We start from the raw sequence: 9,111 nt of genomic DNA, 5'->3' as shown, positions 1-9,111 counted from the left end.
GGTAGGAATGAAAGTGGGCGGGGAATTCGTAAAATCAGTTAGGTTTGCTGATGACCAAGCTTTAGTTTGTCAGGCAGCCAAGGGGCTGCAAGCATTGCTTAGTGATTTGGAAATTCAGTGCGACAGGTATGGGATGAGAATAAATATTAATAAAACAAAGGTTATGCGATTTTCTAGAAAGAAAAAGGCCAAGCTTAACATAAAAATAGGAGGGCAAAAGCTAGAGCAGGTAGAACAGTTTACGTATCTCGGTAGTGTTTTGGACCAACACGGTCAAAGTAGTAGGGACGTAAGGAGAAGAATTGCGCTAGGCAAAGAGGCTTTCACAAGGAGGAGGGAGTTGATGACAGGGGCTTTGAGTAAGGATGTTAAGAAAAGACTCGTAAAAACTTTGATATGGAGTGTAGCTATGTACGGTGCGGAAACGTGGTCATTGAAGCAGGAGGATAGACGTAGACTGGAGGCTTTTGAAATGTGGGAGTGGAGAAGAATGGAGAAGGTGAAATGGACAGAGAAGAAAACAAATGAGGAAGTACTTGGTATGGTGGGCGAAGAAAGGGGTTTGTTGGGAGCAATCCTATGGAGGCAGGAAAAGTGGATGAAGGGGGTGTTTACCGGCAGCGGGATGTTGAAGACTGTAATTGAGGGGAGAATGTTAGGCAAACGAGGAAAGGGAAGGAACAGGATAGGGATGTTGGATGGGATGAAGGGAGGAAGAAAGTACTCAGAGATGAAGAGGGGACTGATATAGAGTAGGATGATGGATTTTGTGTTTAGTTAGGAGTAATAAAATATTTGTTGGTAGTTGTGTCCATCCAAAAACCTACCTTAACCGGTAGATTACTTTAAAAAAAAATATATATATATATATATATATATATATATATATATATATATATATATATATATATATATATATATATATATATATATATATATATATATATATATACTCTATATAAATACTATATAATATATAAATATTATATATTATATATAATACTCTATATAAATACTATATAGAATATATAATATACTATATTATATATTCTATATAAATACTCATTTATATAGAATATAAATATATATATATATATGCATACATATATATACATATATATACCCATACATATGTATTCATATATAAACATGTTTATATATATATATATATATATATATATATATACATACATATATATATTTACATATGTATATATATGTGTGTGTGTATAGGTGCAAATATATATGCATATATATATATATATATATATATATATATATATATATATATATATATATATATATATATATATATATATATATATATATATATATATGTGTGTGTGTGTAATATGTATTTTCTCATGAGTCAAGCACCTCCTGATATATAACATTATTTCTTTTATTATCAGTCCTAAGAACAAAGTCTATGTTCTACCAAAACCTGAATATGCCGCATATTATTGATCATGATAAAATATGGGTTTTTTAGATCCTGATCGAAAATACTCAATGGTTTTTCTTTTAATTTGTTAATAGTCATCGCCAAAGTTACATGAATTTGTAAATTAATTTGTTTTAACTGAAAGGTCATATCAGTTATGTTCATGAGAATCCTCAGAGTGAGAACCTCCTCATCTTTGAAGTTTTCTTAATTGCAGCCACAGGAATCACATTGATCAACAGTGTTTTATCACGAATTGTGTTCAATCACAAATAGGATCATTTTTAAATAAAAGCATCAGGAACGTTGAGCTGAACTTCAGCTGTAAATGATGTGTGGTTGTATGCCCAGGACATCCAAGAAGTTTAGAAATTCTGGTGGATAGTTGGTGACTCTGTCGTCAATAATTACTCAGTCCATATATTTGAATGAATGCAGAGCTCCAATGATTTGATTCTGAATGGCAAAGTATAAGTCTTCTACATTGTTCCTAGAATCCAAAATTGCTCGCTCTCTCTACCTTTTGTGATTTTTGTGGTTATCAATGTTGTTATGGGAACCCTTTGTACATGAGCTCATCTTTCAATGAGACAAAAAAGCTACATTTCTTAGGAAATAAAATCATGTAGCTCGATTTGTTGACAGGCCCTTACTTATGGTCAACAACTGCTCAGAGAAATCTTCTGCAGATGGATTGTTCTGAAATGCTAACCTTATTATTGTTGCTATTTCAATTTTCTTCATTTGGCACCACAGACTTCATGATTTTAGAGGACCGTATTTGCCATTTTTCATTGCACCATATTGTAATTAACCTCCTTTTAACTCTTATTTAAATATCGGTAACGTCAATTGACATTATAAGTGTTAATCAATGCAGGTTGAAGAGTTTGAAGGAAAAAATCAATTCAAATATCTGCTAAAATTATATTTTAAATTGTAATATGGAATATACTAGTTAACCATTTTTTATTGAAATTTTCATAACTTACGGTGCATTTAGTTAACCCTCTAAGTGCGGCGGGCCGATATATCTGCTTTCGTATCCCTGGTGAAAAGTGTATTGGGCTAATATATCGGCTCTTGCGTAGGCTTTCGTTTAAATCGTTGTAACTTATGATTTTTTCTTTAATAATTTATGGTTTTTGTGCTATCGATAGGTTGAATTCCATAGAATTATGTAATTAATTTTTTAATTTTTTATTAGCAATTTTAAATGCTTTTAAAAAAGTGTAATTCTTACTATAATTTTTCATTCAGTTTTGTACATGTCAGGAAGAGCTCAGCCTAATTGTTTGCTCGTTATTTTCTGAGTGGTCTTTCCACTATGAAAAGCCACTGAAAGGCTACTAATTAATCTGTGATCATCTGTAATCTCTTGAATGTGTTATGGTGTTGTGGTGTTGGTATATACCTTCTTATTTAGACTGTTGAGACGATGGAAATGAGAGCACTGCTTTGTAATCATTTTGGTTTCTCTTGCCGTCGGTCATATCTAATCAATTGCCCCCTGTGTAATGGATTACATTGTAAGCAGTTCTCTGTGAGTTAGGACTTGGTTTTTTTCTGCCTTTAGATTGTGAACACATTGCCGCAGTCTCAAGGAAAGGGGAAACGTCCCAATTTGAGTCAGTGAGATCAGCGGTTTCAACTAAATCGCACTATGCAGAGGCTGACAAAAATATTTGCAACTCACTGGTTTTTCTTCATTTATTTACAATATTTTCTACATGTCTTTTTGATTCTTTATTATATTTAAATGTCATGGCTTAAATGAAAAATGTTTTTAAAAAAAATATTAGTTTTGTGTCTAAAAATCGAGATATTATTGCTAAAAAATATTCTTCAAATTTATGATACTTTAATTATTACATTTATTATTCAGATGATGTAAATGTATAACATCATTATTAACTACAATGTTATATTTTAAAATAAAAAAAACTGCATATGGATATCTAAAGAAATAACTTTATGTTTTTTTTCCTAAGGTGATACATTTTCCTTAATTACATTTCGCATTTCTCACTAGTACCCCCGAAATCCCCGCCGCACTAAGAGGGTTAATATCATGCATGGATAAGCTCAATGGCTATAATGTTTGTCTTTGATTTTGCAGGGCTATTCAGAAGATGTAGATTTGTCCTCTGATGACGTACGAGGCAATAAGGGAGAGTGTTATGCTTATATTCCTCAGGAGGAAGAAGGTCAAAGAAGGGAGGAGGTGCAGATACCAGGTAAGAAGAGCTCAGGATTGTCTTTACCTCTGCTTCTTTATGGTTTAATAGAAATACGAGGGTCATCCGGAAAGTAGTACCCGTTCGTGAAATAAAGACACAAAAGTAAATATTAACAAACATAAAAAATTTTATTTGAAAGAGGATACTTTAAACTACTTCTCAACATAATCTCCAAGCAAATTAAGGCATTTGTCATAACGTGTGACAAGTTTCTGTATTCCTGCTGCATAGTCCTTCACCGCCAGCTCATTGAGATACGCGAGGGACCCATCTTGCACAAATTTTTGCATAATGCAGATGGTGTTTAACAATTTCATGAACAATTGTTCGAGAAACATTGGGAAAATGCTCACAGATGTCATCAATTGTGACGCGCCGATCGTTCCTCACGAATTCGTCAACTGAGCTCACCAGTTGGTCTGTAATGACAGACGGTCTCCCAGAACGCTCATCGTCGTGTGTGTTCCCCCTCCCCATGTTGAAGTTGCGACACCACCGCCGAACAGACGACTCGTCCATTACATTGTCTCCATACACCTCCTTTAATTGGCGATGAATATCACATGGGCGAACGTTTCTTGCATTGAGGAATTTAATCACTGCCCTCACTTCACAACTGGCGGCGTTCTCAATTTTTTTAAACATTGTAAACAATCACAGAAACAACACAGGCAATGCTAGCGTCACGCAACTTGGCTCAGAGAAGGCAGACAAGCCACTGAAGCCACCAGCTATCTGACCTCGTCCAGCGGCTACTCGCGTCGTCAGCACTTCATGCGGCACGAACGGGTACTACTTTCCGGATGACCCTCGTATTTGTGATTAACACTCTAAATGCCTCTTAAGTTTGGTAGTGACAGCTGAGTTGATGTTTTTAATCCTTTTAAAAATGAGTACAAAAAATCATTTAAAATAAAATGTGAAATTATTAAAAATAACCTTCAAAATATTTTTTACAAATTAACATGAAAAAGTATTTGGTTTCAAAGCAAAATGTATTTTTAAAAAAATAAAATAATATTGTAATTTTGATACATGATCAACCTGCATTTGGATTGAATCAACTTAAAAAATAATCAGAACACATTTACTTAATTAATAAATAAACTTGTAAGGAAATAATTATTTGAAACTGCCACTATTAGGCTGCTCATCTGATGTAAATGTTAAACCAGGTAAATTCCATGAGTGTCTTTTACATGTTTGATGCTTGCAGTTCAGGATCTATAGCTTTCTGATCAATTTCACCATTAAAAACAGATTTTTTTCTTACCCGGAAAACTCTTTAGTCAATTTCATTGCATTGATTAATTAAAATGTTGGTTTAGTTATCACATTATCTTTAAATATTTGCCAATTGGACTCCGTGGGCCTTTGCAAATCTTATTTATTTATTATTTGAAGTGCATTATTTTGTTTTGTTTGATTTTTCTCATTATAGATCATATGAATAAAGAAAACTGTAAGTGCAATCAGAAAAAAACAAGACCTAATCCCCCAAACAATATCTTATGCCTTTCCTCTCTATATGAGCTAACCATCATTTCAGATATATTAATGCCATCCATTTCTTTATAGTACAGGTGCCCATTATTTGTTGCTTTATGTCTTTGTTGCTTTCTTTATGTATTTGTTGGTTTATGGCTTTGTTGCCTTTCTCTATGTCTTACATTTCTTATTATTGTATTTGCTTATTTTGTATGAAGCAACAAGATAAGATCTCTGTAGTTTTTGTATCATTGTCCCAAGAAAATGCTTTCATTCCTAATATTAGTTTTTTCTTATATTGATTAATTCACTTTCTTTAGGATTAAACCTTGAATTCCCTATCAAAGTCCTCGTTTAGAAATTAATGCCTCTTTAAAAACTTAACTAAGTCAATGCTAATATTTCTTTTATTTCATTTCATCTATTCACAAGTTATTAGAATGCACAACATTTAGTACACGTCTTTCCAATCTTTCTAATGCCTTAACTCACAATAAAGGCAGAGAGCCAAATGATAATATATTTCCATTAATCTTTAAACATAATACATTTTATGCCTTCTTTATTGTGACGTTTGTGCAATAGTTACTAATGTAGTTTTGAGTTAGTTTAGTACCTACTTATATTGACTATAATCTTCATGGAATTTATTGGGATAGATAATAGAAAATTAGTATGTTGCTTTAGAGGTTGAAATTTTGCCAATAAGTAAAATTTTCATTTCCAGATGGCAAAACTTTAATATCAGTTGAATGAAAAAATTTATAATGAAGTGAAAATGATTCCTTGGAATCATTTTATACAACCTTGTTTTTTAGTCAGTATTAACTTCCCATGATTAAATTATGATCAGACTTGTTCACGCTTATTTTTTATTGAATTGCAATAAGTTCTTATAATTCAAATACTCAATGCTCACTGGTACCTCATAATCGATTCAAAATAAAATAAGAAAATGATATGTAACCATGTTGTAATTACTTAATCAAGAAAGTTATATAATATTGTAACAATTACAAACAAAACTACAATTATCAATAATTAAAATCAACTGAAAGTTCTACAGAAATTATTGATACCAATACCAATGACTTGCATGGATATAAGTTCATGCTGTACGCCATGATTTTTGTACTCTTTTCATATACCTTATTTGTAGTTTCACCATATCAATTATTATTAATTTATCTTGTGTTTTGGTGGAAAGTAGCATCATAAAAGCATTTGATTTGTTACATTTTGTGGAAGAAAAGAGCTCCCTTCTCAAATGATGCATTTCTGTAACAATGTGCTATATTTTTGTAAACAGTTAAGAAATACTCTTCTTTTTCCTTCTTTAAGTCCCTGGCAAAGGTAAATTTGTTTTTAAAAGTAGAAAATCTTACTGAACTTTTGTAGAAAAATTAAGATAACATGAAACATATTTATTATCTTATTTATTTATTTACCTTAAAATTTAGTTCATTTTACCGCCAATTTCTTCAATATATGTTAAATATTCTTTGCTCAATAATAGGGGTTAAAATTTAAACATTTATCCACTACCAACTTTGCATCAAAATTTTTATTCCTCATTTGTTGGGTGGATATTAAAACAGCTGTTGGTGACTTTAAGTATTTATTTTAAGCCAATGAAAGCTGCTGAGGGACTTTTAGTACTTATTTAGTACTTACTTAAAAGCAAACAATATGCTGCTCAGAAAGCATGTATATTTGTTGAAATAGATGATCAGCAAAGTCCATAATAAAGTGTAAGTTTACACAATGGTAATACTTTTAATTTATGTTGGTAAAAGTAATTTATTTTAAATTTTATGAAATAATTTATTAAATATTAGAAAAAATTCTGTGAAATCATTTTATAACACCAATAAATTTAGCAAAAAGTATCTACCAATTTATATAAAATCTTTGGCATTTTAAATCTATTTCTTTTCTAGAAAAATTCCATTTCAATTACCAATCGCATGACATTTGCTGAACATTAACATTGTCAATAAGGTGTTCCTATAAACTTTATTAGGTTCAGCATGCCTATTTTTTGAGTACCTAAACATTTGGCCGAATATCTGGGAAAAACAAATTTAAGTAATCAATGGGGTATGCGCCAGGTGATAACAGATGCTTTGTTCTTAGGATTTTAAAATAACTGTCAAGATACATGCAGGCAGATGAATGCATTTGTAAGAAGACATATTTACATGATTGCATACATGTGTGCAGACATATGATTGTATTTGGGCAGTACACCTATATATTTATATTTTTGCATAAATTTGTATCTAGAAACTGGTAATTAAAATTATTTTGATTTAAGGAATTAACTATTCATTCATTTGCATCTTTTTCGCATTCTCCAAAACTTTCAGATAATGGTCAGAAAGAAGATGATACAGAGAATGATTCTGCTTGTACTGTCATGCATATTTGTCAAATTTGCCACCAGGTATTTGCGCAAAGGGACTTTCTCAAAGATCACATGATGCTGGAGCACCTTGAGAAAAGAATGCAATTCACATGTGAACTTTGCTCAGATGTATTTAAGTTTAAAAAGGACCTCGTCAGACATATCAAATTGGCGCATGCTCTGAAGAAGAATTACCAATGTGAACGCTGCTCCAGAAACTTTCAAGAATTGGCCAAACTTCAAATTCACATGTCAAGACATGCTGGCGAAAGTCTATTTAAATGTGCATTATGTTCTAAAAGCTATTCTTTAAAGGCATACCTACAGAGGCACATGTTGAGACACACTGGTAAAAGGAGGCATAAGTGTAGCATATGCTCAAAAGCATTTGCCGTAAGTAGTAATCTTAAAGCACACATGATGTCACACACTGGTGAGAGACCATACACGTGTAAGGTATGTTCAAAAGGATTCACTCAGATAACTAATCTAAGGGCACACATGTTGACACACACTGATGAGAGACCACACACATGTGAGATATGCTCAAAAACATTCACTCTAAGTTGTAATTTAAAGATGCATATGGTGACACATACTCTTGAGAAGGTTCACAAGTGTGAGATATGTTCAAAAGCATTCTCATTGAAAGGAAATCTAAGACAACACATGAAGATACATACTGGAGAAAGGATTCATAAATGCGTGACATGTTCAAAAGCTTTCACTCAAAAAGGTGCTCTAAATAGGCACATATTGACACACACTGATGAAAGGAAACATACATGTCAGGTTTGTTGTAAAGAATTTGCTCACAAACATCACCTGGAGGTTCATTCTTTGACTCATACTGATGAAAGGCGACATAAGTGTTCCATATGTTCCAAATCATTTAAAAGCAAAGCTCCCCTAATTAAACATGAAAAGGTTCACAAACAAGTAGATGCCAACTGAAGTGCCCTAATTCAAATTTCACACCTGTCTCCCAACTAGTGCCCAAAGAACCAATGATTGATGTGCATTAGAATGCAGAGGATTCATTTGTACTCACAAAATCTTACAATAAATTCCTTCACACTAACAAAATGCCACAAAAGGCGGCTAAATGTGACATTATTCTACTATTTTATGCAACATTCAACAATGTATGATTGTATTTGTTAAATTCCGGTATAGTTGTGTGTATCATAATATTTTAAATAAAACAATTACATTCCTGAAGAATTAAAATTTCTTCAATATAAACATGACGATCTTTAAATTCCTATTTTCCAATTCCATCAACTCTGGCAATGATTACTAGCAATTTTACTTCTTCTATGAATGAATCAACTTTGAGATTTGCATGGCCATCTCCAAACTCTGTCATCTTTTTTCACCCATATTCACCCATTCTTTGCCTCTCAAGAATTGCTGTTAGTGTTAAAGTTGACAGTTCAGGATGAGCCTAAGATTAATGCATCTGCTATTGAAGTAGATATACAAAGATGCCACCCTGGACTTGATGGTCAGTGTCTGGTAAAATTTGGCCT

The 9,111-nt window shown here is 32.3% G+C and overlaps 1 protein-coding gene across 1 annotated transcript; it reads left to right on the top strand.

Moving 5' to 3' along the window:
• Window positions 1-3,563: 3,563 nt before the first annotated feature.
• Window positions 3,564-8,742, top strand: LOC139699962 (gastrula zinc finger protein XlCGF57.1-like; the record flags this gene model as incomplete). Its single annotated transcript, XM_071598355.1, has 2 exons — window positions 3,564-3,681; window positions 7,542-8,742. Coding segments are annotated over 2 exons (1,110 nt in total), but the record flags the coding sequence as incomplete, so codon positions are not given.
• Window positions 8,743-9,111: the final 369 nt, after the last annotated feature.

Source organism: Hetaerina americana, unplaced genomic scaffold (genome assembly GCF_022747635.1).
Source record: "Hetaerina americana unplaced genomic scaffold, ioHetAmer1.1.p SCAF_992, whole genome shotgun sequence".
In the NCBI taxonomy this organism is placed as follows: Eukaryota; Metazoa; Arthropoda; class Insecta; order Odonata; family Calopterygidae; genus Hetaerina; species Hetaerina americana.
This window is presented reverse-complemented; position numbering and strand designations above follow the sequence as displayed.